At 42.2% G+C, this 27801-nt stretch overlaps 3 protein-coding genes across 6 annotated transcripts in view; 1 reads left to right on the forward strand and 2 right to left on the reverse strand.

The window, feature by feature from the left end:
* The window catches only part of LOC143362480 (hydroxylysine kinase), a 187193-nt gene that overhangs the window by 50524 nt on the left and 108868 nt on the right, over positions 1-27801 (reverse strand). The gene's annotated exons all lie outside the window — the stretch shown is intronic.
* Trbl (tribbles pseudokinase 2) lies at positions 954-27679 on the reverse strand. Of its 3 annotated transcripts, none has more exons than XM_076802720.1 (4): positions 27540-27679; positions 17105-17859; positions 10849-11150; positions 954-3406 (listed from the first exon to the last, which is right to left on the reverse strand). In XM_076802720.1, the coding sequence occupies exons 2-4, from the start codon at positions 17393-17395 to the stop codon at positions 2956-2958; spliced, it is 1044 nt and encodes a 347-aa protein (XP_076658835.1). In that variant the 5' UTR covers positions 17396-17859; positions 27540-27679; the 3' UTR covers positions 954-2955. The 3 variants fall into 3 exon arrangements, with proteins under 3 accessions (XP_076658835.1, XP_076658834.1, XP_076658836.1); XM_076802719.1 differs by lacking the exon at positions 27540-27679 and adding an exon at positions 20577-21083; XM_076802721.1 differs by lacking the exon at positions 27540-27679 and adding an exon at positions 18030-18159.
* Positions 18331-27801, forward strand: part of LOC143362500 (putative RNA methyltransferase CG11342) — a 31381-nt gene continuing 21910 nt past the window's right edge. The window contains exon 1 of one of the 2 annotated variants that reach the window (XM_076802723.1): positions 18331-18545. The gene's annotated coding sequence lies outside the window, so the exon portion shown is untranslated. Of the gene's footprint in view, positions 18546-21120; positions 21253-27801 lie in introns of those variants that run through there. The other variant, XM_076802722.1, reaches the window with a different exon arrangement.

Genomic DNA, 27801 nt, shown 5'->3' on the forward strand with positions numbered 1-27801 from the left:
GAAATTTTATTATTTCTTATTAATTATGTTAATATTTTAAATAATTGACTAGAAATTGTATTTTTTGAAGGACTAATCGAATGTGTCTACGAATTTGAAAAAAATGGCATTAGAAATCTAGTTTGCAGCGACATCTATCTTGCATCGTTTGCAACAATTCGCATCATTACGCAAGTTAAAAATTTTATAACTCTTAAAATTGTATGACTAAAATTATATCGACCAATATTTAATATAACATTAAAATTCAATTTTTTAAATGCGTTTGATATCTAATTTTGTATAAAACAATTTGGTATTACACAAAAATATGGTTTACGTAATATCAGAGCTGGTAATACTATTTAGCTATTACGTGCTGTTTAAACAAATTATATAATAGCAGTCGATTGTAAAGATTTGTTACGCGATTAGACGTGTAATGCAAACATCTACATTTCAGGCAAATGATGTTTTATATTGAACAATTATTACGTTTCTAATACGGTTTAGGATTTGTATTCTTTATTGTCTTATAATCTCTTTATTTTTAATGCTTTTAATTATTAAAAATTTTCTATATTATAACTACAAATTGTCCAATCGATGGAACATTTGTTTTTTCGGTATAAGTTTGTTATTATAATTTATGTAATAAAACTATAATTTATCCTGGATTTATTATGGAGTACATGATTTTATTGAGAATGGCAGGAAAAAATTTTAAAAATGCGTATCGTGTCCGGTATTTTGAACCAAAATCAATTTTAACATTAGCTGCCATCAGATTGTTTATTTTACAAACACATATAATGTAAATTTTGCAAAATCTAAATAAATTCAATCTCGTCACTCTTATACGACAATCAGTCATTTTTAATGATAGATTTAATAATTTATTTGCGATTCAATTCATCCTGCTCATTGGTATGGCCAGAATGGGAACTCGGAATGCGTAGGCAGTTCAGCAATGGTTTTATCATAAACGCCACTTTATTTTGTCTATGTACAGAACATCTTATTAATGTTTTCTAATTAACGATTTAGTAGGACTTAATGGACTGAACTTATATACATTTCAGCGTCAACGTGAACGCTCTCACCATTGTACCCTGACTCAAATGATACGAGGAATCGTGCGCTAGAAAGGCCGCTTCCAGCGCACAGAGGATCGCGTTAGAAAATATAAAAGAAAAAAAAGGAAAAGTCTCTTACACTCATGCTCGTTACACGCATTCGGTAATCTTGCGCTTAACTGTATGTTCACGAAGTTAGAAAATAATTTGTATAGGTATCAAATACAAGAACACTTGGTACTTTCTTCAAACCAAACCATCAGCGAAGATCAGAGGGTGTAATCGTCCAACGGGAATTTTCTCTATCGGTTATTTACTTCATAATGATCCCATGAAGTTGCCAGCATTATCAGAACGCAGAAACCGATACAAACTTAAATACACAATAAACTGCCCGTTGAAAGTTGTTGCAATTTAGGTGTAGAGAAATTTGTAGAAGTTTGCCGAATATTCGTACACGACGTAACAATTAATAGTAACTGTATAATCCCTTAAATTGTACTGTAACGACTCATCAACGATTTCAGAAGCAAAATGAAACTATCACTTTTTAAGAGTTAGCAAAATCGTGTTCTTTAACTTATCGTTATATATGTTATGTATATATGTATGTACATACGTTATTATTGACATTTACGTGTTCTCCTAATAAGACAATATTCAACAACTCAATATGAAAGTTAGGATACAAAGACATACGAGCTTTCTGCAAAACAAAAACGATTCTGTAACAATAAAAATTGCTTTCAAACAAGTGAATCGTGTTTCTTTATGCATTATAAAATTCTATATTGTTAACAGGAACACATCCACTCGCAGGTCTTTGCTCACAAAGAATTGGAACAACGATCATCTTCCCTTAGACCTTCTCTAACGTTTACCCAACAGAATCTGTTCTCATACTAGGCTGTGTCTTCTATCGTCGTGTTGACAAAACAAAATAAAGATTCGGGATCAGGCGATTCCTCGATGCGACAGCTAGTTATTTAAACCTCTATTTGGTAACCATCCATTCGGTGAAGCATAGACGAGTTTTCTAGCCGACATACGTGTTAATAAACAACATCACATACAAAGGAACATCGCGTTTTAGACATTTTCTGAAATGTTTCAATACGTGGAATTCTGTCTGTCTTCTGCAATGCTAAAGAGGATAGCGTACGGAATATACGCTATCAGAAGGCCGAAGGCAAAATTGCCGTTCTGAGCAAGGCTCAGAAAACTATGGCGCAAAAACGACACCTACAGCACTCCAGTGCCCCCGATCATCTCGAGAAAGATAACATAGGTGCGCGTGTTCTTTACGACCGTGCTTACAATGCTGAAAATTCAACAGAAAGCGTTGGAAGCATCAGTGGAACCGATCTCTCGAGACGTTTCACTGATCACCTTTTCTCCTCAGCTTTGCTTTCACGATCTAACACTACGCCATTGGGTTTTCATGCTGGTTCTTCCCCAACGTGTTATCTCGAACCGGTTTAGTTAACATAAGACCAGTTAAACTAAAGTCGCACAGGACATTTTTGTAATTTACGGTTTCGTCATAAGAAATATATACATTCCCTGGAAATTTTGAGGTTTCATTTTTTAGAAAATTTCTTAAGCTTAACTTAAAGTTAACCCTTTGATGACGGAGTTGGAGTCTAAAATATCATGATGACGAGTTTTTGAAACGTAGTCGTCTGTCAAGACGGCGTGCCCCCTAACGCTAACAACAAATTTAGCGGTGACTTTCCAGTCGTTATCACGGTTCGCAACAAAAACGTCTTGCAGACGAGCAGAGTTTCGGTGATTCCCGGTAACCATGTCCTATGTATCTGATGTCCCTCGTCCAAATAGAGAATTAAGCTGGTAAGCTGGTTGCAGCGTGCGCGGAATCTTCGTCCGTTTCCCGGAGGAATCAGTCTTGGTGATTGTTAGGTAGCTCTGGTACGACTTGATCCTGACACGAGGATCTGCTGGTCGTTGTGCAGACACGCAGCGGTTTCGACAACCACGGGTGTCTGGGCACGTCATCGGCATAGGGCCTTTCGGAAGGCTCTTTTCTTAGCAGCGAGCGAATCAGGCACCGTGCTCGCGGGCTCAGACACTCAGGGACCGCGAATTGGCCGCGCGAGATCTTCGCGAACAGAGATGCGTGCTCGGCGTCGTTGAACGGATAACGACCCACCAGCATCGTGTACAGCAGCACGCCGAGGGACCAGATATCCGCGGCTTTGCCGGAATACGCCCGTCCCGATCGCAACACTTCCGGCGCCACGTAGGCCGGACATCCTCTGCGATCGGTCAACTTGTCATCCCCGTCCTCGACGATCACTGCGTCCTCGAGACTCTCCAGACGAAGCCGTGTCCTACAAGCAAAAACACCCAGTTTTACAAGATGGACTTCAACATCCCTATACATTGATCTTAGACTATCAAGCAAGGCTCATCGATTGATCCCGTTAACGTACACGTTAAAGTGGAATTAGATGGGTCTAAGGCTATTCATTGCAAAGAGCCCTTTCCCAAAATTCATAACAAAGATCACCACAGTTCCTAGCCCTTCTGTGCTTCTGTTTCAAGCACAATCATTACTAGACTGTGGATGTTATACATTTATGATAAAAATGAGTAGACCAAATGCAAAACAGTAAAACCATTTGGCTGTAAGAAAAATCGCAGGGAAAGTTGTTAGAGGGTAGCGATGGAGTGCTATTTCTGGGATTGGGTTGCCTGGACCACCGACAGGAAAGGGAGGCTGTGCAACGTTTTCGCCGAGGTATTTTAATGTGGCAAGAGGACACCGCGATTGAGTCATGCCGGCGAGGCACGGCCGTGTATCGTGGAACAGGGCGCAACGAAAGGATTGGTGAAAGAAAGGAGAGTGCTGGCGGCTGCCGGTTGATCAACCTGCAACGCGGAAGTCGCAGAACGCGTGTACGTAATATTCCCGGCTCTTGGGTAACCTCAAGCTTTCCACGATGCTCCTTTTCACACCGGTTACGATACCCGATCGATACGCAGGCGGACAGTATTATCTTCTTGCTCAAGCTTCGAGACTAGCTGCTTCCTCCGCAATCATTCCAACGGTGGATCAACCGTTATCGTGGAATCAATCCCTACGGCAACGCGGCTCTTAACTGCTCTATTGCGGGACACTTTTCTGCGAGCGTACATTTTGCAGCGTACTATTTATCTTGTACTAACTTTGGAATTACCAGATTTTTGCTTTTCCACAGATTTCTGAATCTTTTTTAATTCTCATATAGTTTGCGAGAAAGTTAACTTTGGAGGCTTCTTATGCTTCGATACTGATAGTTTTCCTTTTCTAACTTGTGTAATAGTGTTCTGTCGACTCTGCTCAACAAGGTGACGCAATGTAATATTAGATTAGAAGCAGGGAAATATGTTTACGCAAAGGTTAAAAGTGAAAAAGACACCGGAAGTGGGGCAATGTTTGCGGAGATTTTTCGTTTCGTTTCAAAAACAGGATACGGAGGAAAATTTAACCGTAGGCGAAATTCGACATTGCCCGACCAAAATGTAATTTTGCTCGAAGATTTGCAGGCAAACCCACGCCATCGTTTAAAGTCTTTCGAACAACCGGGAGACGAAAGAGCTCCGAAAACGAATTATTGCCAACGGTGACGTTCTTAGAATACATTTAATAGGGACCGGCGAGAATGCGCGTACGTAATATTCTCGAGTCTTGAGCAACTGTAAGGTCTCGACGATGTTCGTTCTCATATCGGTCGGGACACTTGGTCGATATGTAATGGCGTAATCGTTTGGGAAGCGCACACGCGTCGAGAGAAGAAAATATAATTGGTGCCACGGGACCCGTTTCGTCACATGTACACGCCGAAAGGCGTGCGCGAGCACAAATTATATGCAAATTGTTCGCGCGAGCGAGACAAAACGGCTATCGATCTTTCCTTTAAACGCGCCGATTACCATACAATCCCAATCATTCACAAAATTCACCATTTTTCATCCGTGCATCGTTCTTATGGCGAAAGAAGAGTTCTTATGACTCTGAAATCACGAGACTATAAGAAAAAAAGACAAAGAAACTACTGTAATTTTTAAAAGTAAACAAAAAATCTACTATCCCTCGCTATAAGGATCATCAGTACACTGCGAATTTTACGAAGTTATGACAAAAATGAGTAGGTGTTATTTAAAACAGCTAGGACATTGGAACAATTCAAAAATGCTGTTGTATCCTTTTCAACCTATTAGAGGTTTACGGAGCACTAAAAGTGGCCAGTTTGGATTATTTTATAAAAATATCAAGAACATATTCAGCCAGATTTTTAGCAGCTTTTACCATAATATATGTTCCAAGGAATAAACGTGTTAAATAAATTTCCTATAATTCTAAATTAAAGAATGTAGAACCCTAAATCTTAAACACATTAGATAAATAATTTTCTATTTCACTCGAGTTTGTTGCAATTCAGGTAGAAACTTCTCACTTTGCATGAAGACCCGCAGTATAGTCATTAGTAAAGTGCTCGTAGCAGCGGCGCGAGTAAAATTTTGCTCGCCTCCGATTACGTGAAAAGATTGCGAAATCGGCGACGGTTAGCGGGAGGATCTACGATCGACAGGTATTGTGTCTCCTCTCACTCCGCTTTCATCGATCAACGAGCCTCGGGGCTCGGAGAAAAGAGAGAGCCCGGCGGGCGATCTTGAAAATCCGAGCGAGTGTCAACGGCCTCGGGTTATCGTTTAAGAGAAGGAACCCGGTTTCGCCCGGTTTCCCCGGCACGTTCTCCGCCTCGGATGCATGAGATGCTATAACTTGACGAGGATAGGCGGCCGGCAGGCCACAGCTTTCTTCGCAAACTTTCACTCGTAAGCAAACGACTCCTACGACACGCGGCACGGGTTCAAGAACCCCGACGATGAATTCTAGCGCGGTGGTTTCCTCAGGAGAGGCCTCATCCATTCTCGAAACCGTTGCTCCAGAGAAACGAGCGCGTTGGAAATCACTACTGAATCTTTCCCTCGATTCGGCGAAATTTAGTTTCCCTCGGACTCGTTTGAACCGTCCAATTTTGAAGCAGTACCGACTTTTCCCCATTTTTATTCCAACAGAGTGAAATGGATAACACGGGACAACGGAAACCGTTTGCATAGATCGATACAGCGAATTTTACGCTTCACGGTGTAATATAAGAACATGATTGAATAAGAATTGGCACTATTTAAATTTTCTTCAAATTATTTATTAATTCCCGAATGAATTTGTAGCGGCCAGCTGCAGATAATAAAGTTGACACGTGCAATGCAGATGCTGGAGAGGTTTTAGGACTCGGGCGACAATTGAAGCTATTTTTGGGGAAACTGTCAGGTAGAGTCATTAAGACGCCCTCTAGGGTAGCAATTAGATTTTATTAGCGACAGCCTCAATAGCCCTCGCAAAGAGTCATAAAAAACCCCGAATTTCTAACGGCTCAAGCCGATGGTACGGGAACCCCGCGAGGACAAAGGGCCCGTTACCTGACGATGCACACAGTATGTTAAGGGTGTGCGGCCGATGGAAATTCCGTTACAGTGCGATTCACCAGAATGGGGGTGCAAAGACACCCCCACCTATAAAAGACTAAAACTTTGTATAAAAGAGGAGACAGACGTCAGTCTCGAAGACTCTCGTCAAGACAGGATTTTTTGATGAACAGGACAGACTCTCGTCCGGGATTCCATTCATTTCTATTGAACACCAAACCTCCTTCCTAAAAATTCTTGTTTAGTTAGCAGTTTTATGCGATATAGTAACAATAGTATTAAGTGAAGAAAGCTCCGAGAGTTTTTAAAATGTTAACGAAAAAGTAGAATACTTTTGACCCATTAACGGGAGAGTTAAAGTGGACGAAGACCGTAGTAGCTTTTAATAGTTTCGCTTTCGATTCGAGAGTTCTACGAGACTTTCGGCAGGAAATTATTCTTGGACGCCCCTCCTATGAGGTGGCTAACCGAGATACTTGAACTCCATAAAAAGGTACATCCGGGAAATCGCTGATTCGATCGATCGATCGGTTCATCGGTCGCAAGAGCGGAAGGTGCGCTGGCAATAAAAGGCGTCAAGGACTCCGATGGAAATAAATTCTGACCGGCATGCTATCGACTGATCGATTGATCCAGGGTCGAAGGACACGGGCAGAGAGGTGGGGACGCAGAAGTGTCAAGAACCTTCATGCTAATGATTTCTGCGATGCCGTGAACACCAGAATTAGACGCGAAGATGATCTGACGCCATGTTGTCGGGCCGCGGTAAGATTCTAACAGTGGATACAGATCTTTGATTATAAGTAGACTGTACATGTTTAGGCAATTTTTCTTTTTTCTAAGGAAATTTATGCGATCAAAAACAGAGAGAGAGAGAGAGAGATCGGCAGTCAACTAATAATCGTGATCTGTAGAATCGCAAACCGTACGGATCACAATACGTACTAAGGTCAACGTTTGCGTTGCATATGGACAACGTGCGAACAAATATTCATAATAGCATGCGAAAAACTTGACGCAAAGCCGAGCCAAAGGGGAACACAAGGATATATTTACATAAGTGCGATTGCTGCAAGACGGAGGGATAGTTACGTATCGCGTATCGTTGCACGTTGCAACCGTCGTAATCGTATTATTCATTGTGGAAACTCGATTTTCTTGCGACAAGCTCGAAAAGCTACTTCCCGACGTTTGCACAATGAATTACTTCTACATAGCAAAAGGAGTACTTTGCACCGCAAATTAAAGGAAGAAACATACTTTAAATACACCACCACAAATACACTAGAAAGATATTCCAGAACAGACGAAATGCTTGGAGTGGAAATTAGCTTCGAGTGCAAAGAGTTAAAATTCGATTTGAAAGTCCACTTTAAGAGCCACATCGTGAGTACCGTGGTTAAAAATAAATGTATGGGGAAACCATGTGAACCCATATACGATAAGATATTCGGCGATTCAATGGAACGGGGACGCGGGGTAATCGAAAAAGCGAGGAAAAGAGGAGAAATAAAATAAAACACACGGCCGGGTAACGCAATCGAATCTGGACTCGAGATCTGGGAGGTGGAACAAACCACGCGTTTCCTAATTATACCAGCATTTCAAAATCTCCCAAGCCGATGAACCAATATGCTTTTCTGGCTTGCAACATTCCCTGTCCCCTCCCCGGTATCACGGTGATCTTTCCTTCTCGCTTCTCGTTATTCTACGCGCGGGAGCAGTTCACTGAGCGGCAGGAATGCGAGCGCAAGACGCGATTGGCCAACACTGAACCGACGACACGACTCGCACGAGAGTTTCTTGGTCTGGCTCGTTCGAGGTGCTTTTATCGAGGCGTGCAGACTACATACACGCCGGTACCAAAGAGCACGCACGTGAACCACCGACCAATCTCCTCCCGCGAGTCTACCACCGTGGACCGTTTTCTCGCTGGGTTCTCTGTCTAGCAACCATCCCTGTGTCCAGTTCTTTACTCTAAAAGAATATAATTGGTCAATAGAATTTAGAATGAAGGGGTGGAAAAGCTTCCCCTAAATTTCCTGCCACCTTGTACAAGGTTCCAGGGAATTTTGAGACTCGAAATTCACGAGGGACACAATTTGAAAAGTATTTCCATATTCAGCCCCTGTGAATGCAATATTGAACTCTCACCCCTACAATTTCCACGGCGTTTCATTATCTTGTCAGTCAGTAATCGCCAATCCCTATGCGCAGTTCTTTACTCTAAATGAATTGTTCAATGGGTAACTTGGAATGGAGGGATGTAAAAGCTTCCCCTAAATTTCCTGCCACCTTGTACAAGGTTCCAGGGAACTTTGAGACTCGAAATTCCCGAGGGACACAAAGTGGGTGCGTCGAAGCGAACCGTCACGTTCAAGCCACGAACACGCCTAGCGAATTGTTCGACGTGGCGTGGCTCGGCGTGGTCTGGCGTGTCGCGATCCGCTCGTTCCTTGAATTCATTCTTGACGCTGCGTTGCACGCCAGCTGAGACGAGACGCTTGCAACGCGAGGATCGACTTCCTTGCACCGCGTGGAAGCTCGCGCTTGCGGCGAACAAGTATTCCATTGAAGCGTTGATTACTTTCATGAACTGTTTCCTCGTTGTTAACGCCGGAAACGGCCGATTAAAAATTGAATGCCGGAGGCGTTCCGTATCGGAGCGTGGCTGCTCAAGAACGGGGGAAGTCTAGAGTCTGCAACATCTGCGCGCGAAGTGCAAATTAATTTTTTTCGCTGGCTATTTATTTCTGACGCTTCCAGTCGCAGTCATTTAACGATTCAACACCCGGACTCGGTGGTTATAAGATGACAACATCAATAGAGACTGATTTTGATATTTTATGTCAAAAACCACAATAGATTCCAGCTGTTGACTCTTAGCACTCGAGTGACGACTCTGAGGCGCCACTGAAAGTGGTTGTACCATTATTCAAAATATTGTTCACATTATTAAATTTAGATTCTTTCTCCGAGAAAGATAGGTGTTCCGCAAACAGAAAACGTATAATTTTGAGGTCGATAAAGTTCGAAGGCCATTGATCCGGACAGTGACAAGCTGATTGTTAACTGATGACGCTAGAAGAAGTCGAACGGGCAAGTCCGATCTAATGAAGTCATTCTCCATTTACAGAGCCGTCGCGATAGAGAGATACGCAACGGCCAACAGGCAACGCGTTTCGAGCCGCTAATTGCAATAAATAATCGAATGAAAATAAAAGCAGAAAATGTGGAACGGGCTCTGTTAGAACGTGGGTGGGTTACACATTGTGCCGCGCGTCGAGTGAAGGGGAAGTTAATTTATGTAGGTGTGGAAGTACTTCTTTTCCGAGATACCTACACCTTCAATAGCCGATGGTGCGAAAGAATTACAGGCGAATATGGAAATGGAACGAATACGAACTGGTTTTCCATGGTTCTCTGTAACGCGGGTCCTCTCACTCGCTCGAAGAATGCCGCAGACGATACGTGGGCGTACCGTATCGTTAACAGTCATGTCAAATTAGCGGCTGGTTTGTCACCTTAATATACCCCTCCACCTCTACCACTGCATTTTATATTCAATGATACGCTGTATCTGGTCGATCAGGCCACTCCGTTTTTATCGGGGACACGCGGACACGTGAGGGATCAAAAATTAAGTAACACACAATGAACTTTCCGAATACGTGTTTCACGTTTAAACTGTTCAATCTAAAGCGAACCATACGTGTAACTATACGTACATGCAACCGTTCTATTGTCCTTCGATTAAATCTGTGTGACTGTTATTCGCCTGGATCGCGGAGGGTTAATTACTTCTTTTATGAAACCTTTACCAACCTAATTGCGATCTGTTTCTGATTAAAATGAGCCCTTAACACTAGCGCGCCCTGTACAAGGAGTAGCCTAACAAGAAGAGGTCGTCAGCTGGTTGTAAATCGGAAACTGTGGAACCTTGTTGTAAGTCAAGGGTGAACCTGCAGAATAGCTACCTACCCTCAACTATGTACAGACAACGCACAACTATGAGAGTTTTTCGTGAATATCTCGGAAGCTATGCGAGACCACCATTAACACGCAAAGGATGAAGTTGTTCAAAATGTATAGATTTGTAACAACAGATCCAAAAGTCATCGAAACCGGAGGGTGGGTAGCTGTTTGTGCAGGTTGAACAAGCCGGGAACCAAAGAACATTGTATATCTGGAACTAAGGAATTTTGTTGTAAGTTTGGAACTAAGGAACTTTGTTGTAAGTTTGAAACCGAGGAAAGTTGTTGATGGGTTTTACGGATTGGTTTATCCGAGTGCTCACCTTGCTTCGTCTGCAAAGACGAACTTCCTGAGCTTCAGGTCTCTGAGCACCACGCCGTATTCGTGGCACGTAGCTACGGCCCTGGCCGCTTGCCGGAAGAGTCGCCTAGCTTCAGGTTCCCGCAGCCTCCTGCGTGCCCTTACGTAGGCGTGCAGGTCACCATGGTGGCCCTCCAGCAGGAGATAGCGTCGACCTCCAGGTGCTTCCACCACGCCTGCCACGCCGCTCGCCGCTCCGGTACCTTCTAATCGAAGGTGAGCTTGTAGCAGCGCCTCACAACCTTTGTCGCCCACAGTCAACGCCTGAAATTCAGGAAACCCGTTGCGTCAATCCGTCGTGCGTGTACGCTGGACAAACTCGATGGGGATTGGGAAACTATTCCGGGAGGAATGACGAATTTCTAACTCGTTGTTGCTCGATCTCGAGCCAATGCTTTCTCACGGTTCGCATAATCTACTGTTAAAAGCAGCCATTGTTAATCAAGTCATACAGTCGGTCTCGTTGATAGAAACGAGCATTAAACACCTGTAACAATTAAATTACAATTTTGGTGGCGTCCCCTTTAAAAATTTTGCAAAAACATTGATCCTAATCACTGGAACCCTCTTAAACATTGCTCCCAGCAATCCCTGTCGACAGAGGGTAGCCAGCTGTGAAGTATACTTGCGAAACTAGTTTCTGCGCGCATCCTTTTAAGGAGCGCGAATCACGGGGACGTTCTCAATAACGAGCACAATATCTGCCATTGTGCTGAATAATTGTAGGTTGGTATTGACCGGTTAATACGGACATCCGCAACCAGCGGACAATACAAATATCCGGATCCCTGGGCCGACCGCTTCGCCTTTCACGTCGCTTCATAGACGACCACATCATCTTAGTTCTTCTCCTCTGTTTGATTTACACGAGAAATTCGCCTAACGTTGGACACTATAATTTCCTATGTTTAACACTAGGTTTATGACGGATTCTAATATTTTGAATTTACAATTATTAAGATTCTAAAGATACATCCATGAGGAATTATTCAACAAATTTATCTCTTTGCGTATGTGTTATTAAAACAAATTGGCTAAAACTTTGGGCGGCTCATTCTTGTTATTTTTAGTGCTCCGTAAACCTAGTGTTAAAAAGAGCCTAACGTGTCCATTATTAGGGGACTTCTCAACGATCGATCGTTTTGCAATCGTTTGCGTATTGTTTCACTTATCTACCCGATAAATTCCATCGGGTAACAAGAACCGCTTAACTGTTGCAAAATGTCCGAGTCTCTGATAACTGTTCGAGCATCACTCTTCATTATCGTTTATCATCAAGCGATGTCACCAGCGATCAGAACTTGATGATCAGCATCCGGAGGTATTCTTTTTTCTCTGTACATCATGCGCGCCAGCTCCCAAACAAAGGATAAAAGAAGGCTCGCCGCGCATAAACCAGATTTACAAGACGCCTCGATAAGAGGGCACACGAAATCTTGGCTACTTTTGAAACTTTGTTCGTCCGACCGTTCATCTCCGGTGTCGAAACCTGTCACGGTTTCGAAAGCCGGGGTCCCATTAGTTTAATAAGGGCACGGTGCGTTCTTTACGAAATCTTGCCCCCGGTGCTGATCGGCTAACAGACCAACGACAACTTCTGAAACATCTACCAGACGCCGTGTCTCACTCATTTTTCAGTTGCATTGTTCTAATTCGAGTCGGATTTTTGCTAGACCTTGTCGTAACGTTTTATTGTTTGAGTAAAGTAAACATTCATAGCGGTTTTGCATATTTTTCTAATTACGCTATATTTTAACCCTTTCTAAGTTGTATACTTTTTTGTTCAAACTCGAACAAAATTGGGTTGTACATGGTTGAAGTTGTGACTTTCAGTTCCAAAAGAATTTTCTCAGAAGATGAGACTGATTGAGAAAGCCAAAATTTACAAGAATCGCGTATGGCCTGTGCCAATAGGAACGAGAAATAGGTGTCGGATGGTTGTAATACTTCGTTAAAAATCGATGTTTCCGCTGTCTTTGTATTGCGCAAAAATTCACGTTTTAATTGCCTCGCGGTCTTTCGACAGAAGAATAACGCAATGTTTTTTCGCAAGGTCTTTCAAATTTGCCTTTCGATTGCGCCAACCATACGCCTTCTGTCAGTCCGACGCCGAGCGATTTATGGTTTTTCGTTGTGTACCAACCGAAAATCCCAAGACCTCCGGCGAGTCGTAAACTCGGAGCAGAAAATTAAGAGAGCGCACGAGTTTATTGAAGCCTAAATTCCAAAAACCTTCCTGCACGAGACTGCTTTCTAGTAAATCAAATTCGCCTGTAAATTAAACGAAAATTAATTTTCTGTAAGTTCCAAGATGACGTCTCCCCCTATCTTCTACATCTTCCAAGTACGACCAAGTTCGAACCAATTAAATTCTTCGAACTGACCTTAAATGAATTACGCGGCGATACGAAGAAATTTTTGCACAATGGGTTTCGATTTCGTCATTTCCTTTATTCGCGTTAATGCTTTTAATGCTTTAAGCTTCGAAAACGATAATGTTGCATTTCTTATTGTGCTGTACAGACTGATGCATCTATGCCGATGACTTCATCTTATCAGCTTCCTATGTTCGATACGAGAGAATGATTGAAACGGAATTTCGAATGAAATCAGTAAATCGACGGACACAGTATTACCGAAGTAAAAGGAGACGAAGAAAGAGGCCAATTTTTCGGCGGGGCGTCATTAAACTGTTCGATCCGGATCACTGTCGGCCGCCATTTCGAAAACGTGTCACGCAACGGAGTAATCGTCAATTGAATTAAACGGCCCTGGCTTTAGAAACGATTATGAATAACGGCGATATGGGCAAAGGCGAGGTGAGGCAAGGTGCAGCCTTGTATTTGTTCACGAGCCGATGATGTAAGCGATACATTGTATAACGTGACGATTGTAAAATGTTAATGGAAACGCGGCAGCAGCTGCCACGGGTGTGAACGCGCGCAGTCCCGTGCGCACGCGCGAACATTTGGCGCCGTGAAGTCTACCGTATGAAATCGTTTAATTGTTACCTAGATTTTTACAGATTTTAGACACGCATTCCCTCTAAGAAACATGACATTATCGCGATTAGCAACGCTATGAAAAATCCTAACACATGCGTCATTACATCTTCATCGATTTACGATGTGCATCAACTTTGTGCACATCCGCATTGCAGCATGAAGTATAAACGTTATAGAACAACATATGACACACGTTTAGCATGCACGTCGAGTAAAATAGATGGCACCATTGAAGATAATAATAAATATGTTATAAATTAAGATATAATTGTTTATAACACGATCTATCACGACCTCACCTAATAGATATTGCAGAGCGTTCTCAAATAGGTGGAACTGCTGTCAAGATATTCGATGTTCTTGACCTCGAAATTTTGAACCTACATGCGTACAGTGTTGCCGGATTTGTAATACTTCATTGTTGTCGAAAGCGCGGGAATATTTGAAACTGAACGTAGTAGAAAACGGTGTATAAGAACTATACACAATTTGATGAACCGAATATTAAAAAAAATCATTCTTGTCATGTCGCTTGCGTAATTGTATGTTCTTAGACATTTAAAATGAATGTCGCATCTATTTAATGCAGATATGAAAGAATATACAAGTAGGATGTCGCTAATGATTTTTTGATCAAATTGTTCACGGTGTACAATTTGTGTACAGATTGTATACGATGATGTTCTGGGCCGCCTGGTATGCTAACGATGAGCCTAATTACAGATACTTGTATGTGTATTGGAAATTGATTCGCCAAGGTTTTTCGCCTGTATGAAACTTTTCTCTGGCAAAGCATGACGAGAAATAGAAAACATTCGCAGCATGTAACCTTTATGTCCATTAGCCACGATGTTATGAAACAACGTCAAGTTTTTTAATCCTGTTTTGCGAGTTAAGGATTGAAGTGATCCGTGGGTGAACTACGACAATTATGATCCAATTCCATTGTCGTGAAAAACGCGTCCCGAGGACAAATGCAATTAGTCAGAGAGAGCTCCCATTGACATCCGTAAATCATTGCACCTCGACAACTTGTATCCACAACTGTGCACCGTGTCGACTTGTAACAGCAGTTAATCACAGCTTTTTTAACGCTGTTTTGCGCGTCAACATGTTCTTGCAACGTGCAGGCAAGAGCCCCCTGTGAAGCCCGCAAGTTCATATTTCCTTGGTATCCGAGTGAAATGTAAAATAGTCCGAGAACTTTCTAACACGACAAGTAAAACGATTGAAATTTCTGCACCGCGTTCACCGTTTCTTGTTAAAAGCGTGCAATTGCTACCCGGAAGATTAGCCGCGTAACGAAATGCACGAAAGCCTCAAATAAATTGCTTCGAAATATGGCAGCGAAGTTGCGTCAACAGCCTCAGGAAAGGTTTTGTATAGCGGAAGTAACGACTGCGCGATCTGCGTTACGAACGTTGCAACGTGTTATACGAAACCAGTGGTTTTCAACTATAATTCCCACTGACAATCCGCAAACATGATCGTGTCAGGTTCACTCGAATGTTAACACAGAAATATACATTTTTTTCGGAAAATATATCCGCTGTTTAAAATGTTCTTTCGTACCGCTCGCAAAACAAGCATGAACGTTTGAAGGTGAACACTGTGCATCCAAGGTTCGCGTTCTTAAAGAGTAACGTGCGTAAGTAATGCAACAAACGACGGGATTTAATTGCGAAAAATGCGGTGAAGGTTGACGCAACAATATTCCGAGAAACTTCTCTCCCATAGAGTGACATACGCGTTTCTATCATTCAGGCCTGCGACACCGGTCACAATGGAAATAACGGTCGCCGGTTGCGCGAGAGGAAATACCGGAATGATGCTAGAAGATCCGCTACTTTTTTGAACTGGTGCGATCGTGTTTACGGTCGGGGACACGCTCTGAAAAGTATTCAAACCATCACGCCTGCTTCTCAGATTCCTTTGCGGACATCCTTTCAGAGATCCTCATCAAATCTCATTATTTACGTGTTGTAACGCCACAGAAAAACCGCCTTGGTTTTCGAAAGACTCCAGAATCGAAAGCAAACTTTCAGTAGCAGGCTTATCAATTTTCTCGAACAGATTTTTAAATCTGTTTTTAATCATTTCATATTTTCCACGGTTGAAACGAAAGAATTAAAAGAGAAATGAAACTGAACTAATTTATATGATTGCCATATTCTGAAAAATTTTATATGAAAAATATATTACGTCGCAAGAAGAATATTTAACTAGATGATCGAAACGCTGGGTCAAGATGGACCCGGGCACCGCCTGCGATGGTAACGAGGTTAAACAAACCACCGAACGAGCACGTGCTCATAAAAATATTTACAAACACATGTTTACGCGTGACGCATCGTGCGAGATCCCCGGATCATCATCATAAACAAGCAATATCGCTCGGCGGAAAATAAAGCAGACCAATTTTTCGCCACCCGAGGTTACGTATCTCGGTGGCATCGACCGATAACACGTGAACCAATCCCGTTCGACCTGAATACGGAACGAAAAGCCTCTAGGCTACAGTTTAGAAAGGCGATTTTCATCGATACAACGTGTAGAACTTTTATTGGATATGTTGTTGCACACCTGCCTCCGAGTCTTACGTGACACATATCCTGGAGGCGGGATGCGTTTGCTCTATCAAGGATAAACACGAATCATTTCGACATCGCTAGTTGCTATTTTTCTTAGGTGACTGAGGAGACACCTGGCGTTTGATCACAAGAATCCCCTGCTCTTTAGGCTTCGAAATTCTGTTGCAATTATCTCTAATTAACCCTTGCGCGTGCCGCAATTGTATGTCAATTAAAATGATTCGAAAACTGGAAACCTACTCCCTCCAAAGAATTCACATTCATAAGACTGTTCAATCAATTTCAACTTTTCCTTGTATATGTAGTTATGCATAACCTTGAAAAAAATGCACCATTGTGCGGCAGTGTTGCTCAACGCTGGCGTGATTGTCTGTTATGAAGGCATTACTGTACTGTACAGAGATCGTACGTTGCCGAGCACCTGCAAAGTGTATTAATGTATTATTAATTTTAATATTAGATTAGTTGGAGCTAGCAGCCTAAACCCCTTGCTCCTGTGTTATTTAGTTTGTAGGCGAACTTACGATCTCTGTACGGTACATATAAAGATCATTGAAAAGTTAATAATTCATGGGCTGGGAAGGATGGGGTTTGAGAATATTAATAAAATTGCGAAATTCACCTTCGCGACGAGTTGCTGACCGGTGTTCACGTCGACGCATCGGTAGAGAGCGCTGCCCTCGGCCGGGCCAAGAAGCAGATACCGATCGCCGAGTATGGCTGGTCCATGATGATCGGTTGGGACCGGTTCGTAACTACGGAAGACAACTGGCGGCACCGGGTTCGCCTCGTCGTTCGTCGGCTGTTGACTGATGTCCTGACTATTGTTCGGACTAACCAGGAACTTTCCATTGTTGGTGCGAGTCACTTGCAGATGAAGAGGATGCTGCCTGGTGGCGGCTGTCACTCTCATATTGCGCCGGTTTTCACACGCGCACCGCTTCTTTTCTTTTTCTCTTCACACTACACTAACCGTAAGCGTCCACACTTTGTGTCTTCCGTTGCGTGATCTCGCGAATCGTTTTTTCTCTCTCTTCTTGCTCGTGCAACGGACACGTGTCATCCAAAGTTCGAGCGGTTTTACAATCCGCAATATTGTCGCTTGACCATTAAAGCTGTGAAAAGCCTTGAACACACTTCACGTCACGAGATTACCGAACACGCCGGTAGCTGCGACAGTTATCGATTTTCTTAACGGACCGATTCGATGTCGGTTCGCTCTAGCGGGTACGAAACGCGTTTTGTATACATACGAATTAATTCTAGTTAAGAATATCACTTTGTGCGAGGGCCCACGCAGAGTTGCTTCGCGCTACCTGTGGGTCCTTGGACGGAGATCTTCGTGGGTGACAATCGGTCACGTTTTACCAAAAAGCTCTGCAACACGCACAAACGAAACAACACATTACTGAAATTCTGTTATCAATTGTTAACAGCCTTTTCGTACGTACATAGATACGGAAACAAAATAAACAACCACATTTCCTAGATTATCTACCACGTGAAAAGGCTTCATTCGAATAGACGCCACTAGGGGAACAACTAACTTTTGTCTGCTATTCGATTTCTTTATCTCGTATAGTTTTCGGTAATATTTTGCGTCACATTTGTATTACGTCACCGCTGTATCCTCCACCGATAACAAGTATCAACGTTTATATAAGTTGTTAAATATTATTTTCAAGAATCAAGACAATGCACACGGTGGGAACATTTTCGACACAGTAATGACTAAGTCGAGGCTCTAACGGAGACAAAGCGCATTGACACACTGCGACGAGCGTAACGTGCCGAAGTCAGTTAGCGTGTGTACATAATGGGACTGAAATGACAAGGGTTCCATCCATTAACTCTATGTGATTCACGGACAATTTCAAAAGAGTACGTTTCGACATTCGTCCTGCCCTGTGCGCAATTTCTATGGAGAAGGGGACACCGTAAGGTCAGGGATATCGCTGTAAGGCGGTCGTTGCGCCGTAACGTTCTACCCAGCCGAGGAAGCCGGGTCGCAGAAAAAATTCTAAAATGTGATGCAACACCATCCTCGGGCGTTATTGATGTCGGTAATGTAACACCGAATTTTTATCGACCGCCCATTGGGTTTATTCACACCTTGTTGCGTGCCTTCGACAACATGCGGACACCGCATTACCTCATTTTACTATTTATACGGATTCAATACCAAGCATCTCAATGTTACCTTAATCTCAAACTATGAAATCCGCAGTTTATCATTAAACTATGAATTTGCAATTCTCCATCCAAAAAACAATTTTTATTTACATTTACAGCCCCATGGAATGTAATAGATAATTACTGTTCAAAAATCTGCTGAATATCGTTACCTCACAAAATAAAAAATGCCGTACTTCTTCTGAAAACCGGTCACATCCGATTTGACTGAAATTTTGTTAATAACTTTATTTCCATACTAAACATATTTCATAATAAACATCGTTTTCAAAATTTCAGCCAAATGGCTTGAATAGTTAAAAAAACACTAGCTAAACATATATGTACCAGAACTTGAACAATACAAGGTGTTTCGCAATGTATGTAAATACATCGTCGTGACCAAGATGAGGGTTTGAAATTGAGAAAAATTACAGGTTGGGGGCCATGTTATTTCTCAGCGGCGTGCAGTTTCGTTGAACTCTTATTACAATCGTCAAGTACGAAATTGGAGGGTAACCTTGAAAACTAACAATTGGGGCACGTCTCAGAAATCCCACTTGTACAGCTGACTCGGTTGGTCATTGGCATACAAGTACGTCGACCATCTAGAATCTAGGTATTCGCGAAATCGCGCCATTACGACGTCCACGCACTTGCGCAAACCTCCTGCCGCTCCAAAGATCATTCCTTGCTTGGTTCTATCTAGTTTGTGGCGATATTCGATGACTGATCGCGGTTTCGGTCCATAATTTTCATATTAGAGATGAAAACCAATTAAAACGCACTTGCTCTGACAAAGTATACGGTATACTCCAATGAAAAATTAACGATTATCAACTGACAATTCCTTGTTTGATTCTATCTAGTTTCAAGGTCTATTTTAATCCATAATCTCCATTTTAGAGGGAAACTCACTTGCCGTCACAGTATGGAGGTTATTAGTACAAAAAATCAAGAAATCTCATTTTGTTAGATTTTGATGACGATATTCGGTAGCTGACAGAGACTTTAATCCATAATTCGTGTTTTGCGGATTAGATCGAGTGAAACGGACTACATATTCGAACTGAAAATCGACGGTTACTGGCAGACGCTGGAACCCTCGCGTCCCTTATCCGTTTTTATTGAATGAACGAGTATCTGACGAAACAGCGAGCTTGAAATTAGTAAAAGCATTGCGTCGGCACGGTAGCGCGTGTCGAAACCCGCGTATACTTAACACGCACACTACCGAGTGTAGATAGCAGATATCCTTCGGTAAGGTCAAAATGGCGGAGTTTCACAGTTGTCACGACGATATTGCGGGCACCGGTTGCATTAATAGCGCGCGAACGTGACGCAACACCGCGAAATAAATTAATTGCCTAATACATCCGCTCGCGGAGCCCATGACTTTCTGTCAATGAATAGCGCCGGCGTCAGCGGAACCTCTCTGCCTATTGGCGGGTGGGATAAACAACATCTACCATTGTGCAAATTGTGAAACCAGCCATTGAAAAATTGCTTAGAAAGACCGGACTCGATCATGTGTCACCGCATCGTCGATGATTAAATTCGGAAACTGTTTACTGTCGCGCACTGTACGTGTACACGGTATCTTTCAAGAAATTTTTTCGATAGCGTTATGCGGCATTTCCGGTTGAGCAAACTCGGATATACGTTGCAACGTTACGAAAGTAAATGACCGGAAAAAATGGTAGTAAGGGTGCACTGATATCAGGGCAAGCGCACCAAAGTAAATACACGATACAAGAGGCTGACATCGATCCAGTACGCGTCAGTATAATAATCACTGCACTTTGCACTGTACTCGGCCGCTAAAGCCCCGATACGCAGAAATACGGCGTGCGCGCACCAATTCCGAATTTCTTATCTGGTCAGGGGGGGATCTGTGAAATATAGTTGGCTGCCGGTGTTACCTTTATAATGTTCCTGTTGTCGCCGTGCGTTCCTGAACGGGTGGTTGGTGCGGAGAAAAATCGGTGTTCGGCCGAGTTTCTCCCCCAAAGACGTTGTTGGTTAACCGCCGTGTGTCTGCTCGAAAAGCAAATTCCCCGGGTATGGATACACCTGGCGTATTGGTTTTTCGAATAGCGCGCGCCTCGGATCAAACCTGGCTGCTTCCTGTTGGCTGCTCTACCTGGATGGTGTTGGTAGTATTCTCTCTTCACGGTTCTCTTGCTGTTCGTGTTTGTGTGTGCGTGCGTGTGTCGCGATCGACGTTCCTCTTCGTTCGCGGAGTTGGTCGGTCACACGAAGAGAAACTGGAAAGCTGAGCGGTGCAGAACGAGGGAAACTGATGCAGGGAGATTTGAATCCCGCGCAACGGACGGTCCAACGTTTTGGGCCGACCCTCCGCTCAGAAACGACGGCGGCAGCAGAACGAGCAAACACAAACCGATCGCGCCATTGTGCAGCAAACGACTGAAGCCACGGTCGCCGCCTCGAATTAACCCGACGGCACCGTGACCGTAGTGGGGGAAGACGGGAGCCGAGCGCGCACGCGCGACCACTGATTCTTCAGTACCGGCGCAACATTCCTCGACACTCTGGGGAATCCGCACGAGATTGTCAACAAAATTAACGTTTTCTAAGGTATACTATTAAGACACTATATATTATTAATTACTGCTCCTGGTGGGAAATGTTTCATCGGAGAATATGCATTAAAGAGAAACATACCATTGCATGTTTTCTTTTTTAATTATTGGTTTAATGTTGCTTCAACATCAAAGGTCATTGGCAACACGGTACATTTTCTTACAATATATTATACATATTTGTATCCTTGATATACTTGGCAAGACCGGCGATATACTCCTTAGAACTTAACAGAATGGGTAAGGATCTAGGCAACTTAGCATTTTTCTTTTCATTCTCATATTTTTTGCATTCTATTATTAGGTGGTTTATGTTAATTGGTACTTTACATATATCGCAGATCGTATTTTCTTTCTTATTTAACAAAAATGAATGGGTTATTTCTGAGTGCCCAATTCTGATTCTAGAAATTGAAGTTTGAATTTGACGATCTACTGGACTTGGAAATTTATGCCACTCAAAGTCCGCTCCTTCATTATGATATTTTTGTATATAATTCCTTTTAATTTTGTCAAATACCTGTTTCCTAAAAATTTCATTTAGGTAGTTTTTAAGATCGTTTAGTCTGCATATGTTAGATAATTGTGATGGATGGGTTATAACGATATTTTGAAAAATATGTTAATAAAGTGATGAATGGTCTTATATGTTTATCAAACGTAAGATAACCCACAGTTGCATGAATATTACAAAAACGCTTGTTAATATTTTAACTAATGATCATAATGATAGAGGTCGTCGAGAAAATGACCTCAACGTTAGTCTTGTTTGATTCTTGCTTAAGTCAGCGCCATAGTTTCTTTTTCTGTATCTCATAAGAAAAACGAAATTTATATATGACAAGTTTTATTATTATATTTGCTTCTATTCTTGATAATGATATTTTCAACGTAATTTCCTTTATTTTGTTAGTAAATAAGTAGCGGAACGAGCATAACAAATTTATTTGCACAAAAGTACAGATAAGGTAAGGGGGGGTTACTAAAATGGAGGTTATTAAAATTAGTATAGCAGTAATTTACCGCTGCAATTCTTAATTAGTATCCTAATTAATATTCAAATAATTGAACGGGTGCGTAGGAGGAAATAACAGCCACAATTCATAGCATTTACAGGAAAACGCGAGCATGCATGTTTACATACAGTAACCAGATATTAAATTATATCAATAAGGAAAAAGTATTATAATTTATTATTTGCAAACACAAAATTGTGTTTTTATTTTATTTAATTTTTGCTGTTGTTTTAATCACTGCAGTGACGAATAAACTGTTTGTACATTTTCAATTTAAACTTGCATAGGGTCGTTGTAACTCTAATAAAATTGTAACTTAATTATTTTTCACAATTCTAATGAATTAGCAAAGCGAAAGCACCGATTTTATTTCGCATCGGATATCGGCAACTCTTTTGCTCCCAAAGTAATATTTAAAAAAGTCACGTAGACGTTACTCATGGGACTTCTAGGGGCCTATTGATTCCTATTGGTCACTTCACTGATTCACCATAGATGCATTCGCCTTCGATACGCGATTTGTTGTCGTTTAGTCTACGCCGATGATGCAATACCCAACAAAGTTGCAGAATAATCGCGGAACGGTTCTAGAAAATTGTGGAGCGGTCGTGTTCTGATAAGAGTAATGGGGCCTCGCGACTTAATGCTGCGTCACTGGCCACATAAGCGCGTACGTGGGCATCCTAAACCGCGACACGCGGTCACACATGCAAATCCATTGCGCGTTTACAACATCTGTAACAGTAATTACCTCTTTTACATCATCCGAGCGTACGAAACACATTATTAATCGCGTCGATTGCAATGTCCCGTTGAAATTTTCCACTCGCCTCGCGAGCTCGATTGCAAAAACCGCAAAAATTGCAAAAATCGAACGCTGGGATTACAATTCCACATACGTTCAACTTTTCCGTTGTTTACCTACACTCCACCAACATACTAAGGAATCTCAGAGTACCGGTTCTGGTTACTGAATTGATAAAAATACGCGCATAGCTAGTTCTGATAGTTTAAACTACGGTATAAATTTGCGTACACATTTTCTGGAAAAATATACAATTTGTTTCGAAAAATTAACGATGTTCTTCGTGTTTGTAAACACAAATAAAAATTGTATTGCTTTTATGCTTTTGATTGCCACGAGGTCAATAGCATAATTTCATTCAACATAACAGAGATTTCTTGTACAGGGCAAATCAATTAGGTATGGCCCATTTTCTTCTCGATTACTCGAAACATCCAGGACCTAGTAATTTTTATAAATCATCTCGTGTTTTCAGTCGATTGAATGCGAATTCTTCGCAGATGCTCGTTCCGTGCAAACGACCCGCCCTTGACCTACCTTAACGTTCCTTAGCAACCGAAGGAGGCACGCTTTAAACAATCGGCCGGTAACTAAGGGCATGCAACCTCACCCACGCGCGTCGACATGACCGTGAGAAAACGCGAAGTCGTCGCGCATAGCGTTTGTCGCGAAGAAATCGAGACGTGTCACTTGCTCATTCGAGTCACTTCTCGAAATACGTTTCGTGGCTCCCATTATCTTATTAACGCGATAATGCAAGAAACGTTTTATTGATCGCCGATGATCATTGTCCGGACGGTTTTTTGCATTTTTTTCCTGTTTGTTCGTATGTTCGGGCAACGTTCTTCATTAAGCTGATTAAACAGGCCGCCATTTGCCGGATATTAGCCGTCGACGTTTCGTCACGCTGTCTGGAACAACTCGAAGGCCGAGTGTCTATTTATCGCAACCGAGACTATGATAACCGCTTTTGGGCCTTATTTTTGGACACTAAATATTTTTGTTATCCGTTCGGCCTTTAACCAATCTACCGTTATCCACGGAAGTATCGATTTTCGAGAGTCTCCTCCACCATTGTTCTCCCAAACACGATTTCTACCGTGATAGCGCTTATCTGTTATCGTGTCATAACGTTCCAAAAAAGGGGGCACGATACGATAAAAAAACAAAAGAAAAAGTGCGACGCTGCACGATTATGTTGTTTCATCGTTACAATAGAATTTGCCGGCAAGTGTAAATGAATCTGCAGTATCCGCACGGTAAACAATAATAGCAAAATCGTTAAACAGATGGAGCCCCTTTAAAAACGTCGTACAAGTTGCCAAAAGTAATTAATTGGCGCTATAAAAGCACACCGCGGCGAAGATAAAACGGCTGTTTAATTTCGTATTCAACGAACGGACGGTCCGCAAATAAAACAGATATTAGTGGATTTCGAAAGTCATCGACCAGCCGCGATTGCGAAACGCAATCTTTGATCCGAACAAATACAGCCGCCGAGACCTTCATTTTTCGAAACACACAGATGAGGAAAGGGGAGACAGTGTGTTCTGTATCTTTTTGCAAGCTTTTCAGCTGAATTGCCGTGTTTTTCTCGGCGGTGTTGATTCAACGGAAACTGGCGGCTCGGTATACTAATTTAAGAAACCGAGGACGAAGCGGAGTTCGCGCGTTTCTTCCTGTAATAGTCTCGCCAGGTCGAGCAGAGTATAAAAATTTCATTCGAGTCGCCGAAGGTTTGATTTTTTCGGTGTTTCACCGGTTTTTGCGCACCGATGATTGTCGGAGGAAATTGACGTTCTCGTGGCGGACGGTATGGCGCGCGGTTTCGTTCGCCTAATCGCCGAGCGAAACGGATCTTCGTGAAATCCGGCCACGGAGACAACAGATTATTGAATTGTCGAGATAGACACGAGGTCACCGAGTGTCGGATTGATAATTCCTCGATGGATGGACGCGAGAGAAGTATTGGCCGAGCATACGTGACGCACGTCATGCTACCACAAATTTCCTGTACAGGACTATACACCTTTGCACTCGGCAGATCGTTAACATAACATAACGGGGCCAAACGAGATTCGCGGCGTCCCGTGATTACCCGGACAATACTCATTGGCAAGCGTGAAAGACAATGGATATGCGATGACGGGCACGTCGACATTACTTCGCGCCGTGATTGCAACGAAAAAGCCGAGATATCAGTCCTGCTTGCGCAAGAACCAGGAGTTTTCAAATGATTTCCGGTTTCTGGAAACCTGACGTCACGCCTCTGTCACTCAAGATTACGCTCTGCGTCGCTTCGTAAAAGTTCCAGAGAGATTTCTGAAACGAGACGAAACTGTCGCTGTAAAGATTTTTTTCCGGACCAGTTAGTATCATGATCACAAATTTATCGATTCATATAGTTAATTGGGACCTTCTGCTACAATCAGAATTAATTTTGTCGATTTCTGCCGAGTCACTTGTTTTCGGTGCATTTTTAAGTTTAATCAGTTTTGTACGATTTTTCGTGTCTCACGAGCAAAACGCTACCGCTAAAATTGCTTCTATTATATGGTAAATCGTCTCAGAAATATTTTGAATGATTTGATAGTCAGATACGATACATACCGACTGTTTCTATACCACTTAGTAAATGTTAGGCAGGAAAGACACCTTATTCGATGATATGGAATCTATTTAGAGCGCAAAGGCAGCGGATTTAAACATGATTCCGAAAGAGAAACATTCTCACGTTTTCCAGAGGTTTCACGAGCGTCTGCGTGTAAAGAGATGCGTCTTCCATAAGATCACAAAATCAAAACTTATATGTAAATTCAATGTTTTAATTTTATCTTTGTTCGTTAATGTTTTCAATGCACCACGTGTGATTTCTTCGTTTCGTAAAAGAAGAACTTATAACGATCACCACGCTGTCGATCTTTGTACAATTTGTGCAACAATATTTTTATTTCATTAAGAAATATTTGAGAGAAAGAAATTCTTAGCTTATTCTAAAAGTTCCATAAAATAACATATATAAGATCTCAGATGAAATCGCGGTTTAATTGTTAGCCTCCAAGTTCAGTGATACCTAGCTGAGGAAGATGACCGCATTCCTAGCGTAAGATGTTTCGCATATTATACTAAACGATCTAGGCGTAGCTTGCGAAAACTGACGTTGAACGAGAGCTCGTTTCCAGCGTAAATGATTCTAGCAATTTTAGATGCGATTACTAATCTGATTACTGACTTGACTAGTAATTTTAAATAGATTATGAATAATAACGATAACAGCGATTTCCACGGAGTTTCTGAGGTCACGGCCCGACACTAAAAAACTCGTCATCGTCCGTGATCTCACGTCGCCGGTAGGTTTTTAGCGGCGATCATGGTTTCACGAGTTTCTGCGAGTCCTTTTGTAATGCCTTGTATAAATACAGAGTGGGGCCTGCAGGTTGCCGCGATGCAGGCCCACGAGCATTCTCATGGCAAACGAACCGGACGTACGATTATGTTCACGGCCGAAACTATTTTTGCGGATGCCTCACGAGACGAGACGAGACGATCCGACGTGGAGGAAAAAGTAATGACGTGGGCGGTCGTCCACGAAAATTGTTTCTTCCGGTGCGATTCAACGATTTTTTCGCTTTCGAAATGCTGTTCACCGCGTATACGCGTACTCCGAGGAGATTAATCTTTCAAATTGATCGCTCGACGGAAACGATCACGTCTGTTTTTAGCTTTCGATGAGTCGAGCAAAGAAATTCGATCCTTTCGACTTTTATCGAGCAGTATAATTTTATAAAATTGATTGGAGAAGCGTTTAGTTACTGTCGACTGTGTTTAAGATTTTAAAGCAGTCTTCTTCCGAATACCGTGATACGTTCACGGCGAAACATGTAGAAAAAGCGAGGTAAATATAAATGAAGGCAAACCGGACGTGTTAGTCTGACGCAAAGCGGAAATTGTATTGCTTTCTTTGTGTCGCTTACCACAAATTTCATGACGAAACTATCTCGGGCATTACCGAGTCTTGATCAGCGAAACTGTCAAGACAGCTAAAGATAAACACAATAATCTGTTTTCGTGTAAACCGAGAGGTCGTTCAAATAGATCCAGCCATGAAAATACAACAAATTTGAACATTTAAACCAGCAGAAATCAAAATTTCAAATACTTGGAAGACATCGCGTTGGAAACAAATTGTCCGAGTGAAATGTTATTTACGAATCGTGTACACGAAAATATTGGTTTGGCCAGAACGTCTTTTCCACTTCGAAATGGACAATTGTTTAGGGTAACATTTTGTTATAATATTTATTCTAGCAAATAATATCCTCGACAAACTAGACAGAAAAGTGCAAAGAGTTTATAATCAGTCGAATAGTTTGTGATAAAGAAATGACCTCGGTTAAACTGTGCACGATGTAGCATCGATTGCAAATATGGGGTAGAAGCAAAACGTTAAGGTGCACGTACCGTGCTGCGTACGTGCGATCCAGCATGCCGGTGGTTGCCATAATCTCTGAGGTCCCCTGATCCAGTAAAACTGAACATTGATACGCAGCCACAAGTCACAAACACCAAATTCCGAACGGAGAGTCTCCTTGGGAACGTTACAAGTCGATCCAGTAATTACGACTGCCCATTCTGAAAAACATGGATAATAGATATACTCACTCACACAAGAACACAACACGCATCTCTATGTACACATAGAGAGCAACACTCATGGAGCAAC

The sequence above is a fragment of the Halictus rubicundus genome, chromosome 17, assembly GCF_050948215.1.
Source record: "Halictus rubicundus isolate RS-2024b chromosome 17, iyHalRubi1_principal, whole genome shotgun sequence".
Lineage (NCBI taxonomy): Eukaryota > Metazoa > Arthropoda > Insecta > Hymenoptera > Halictidae > Halictus > Halictus rubicundus.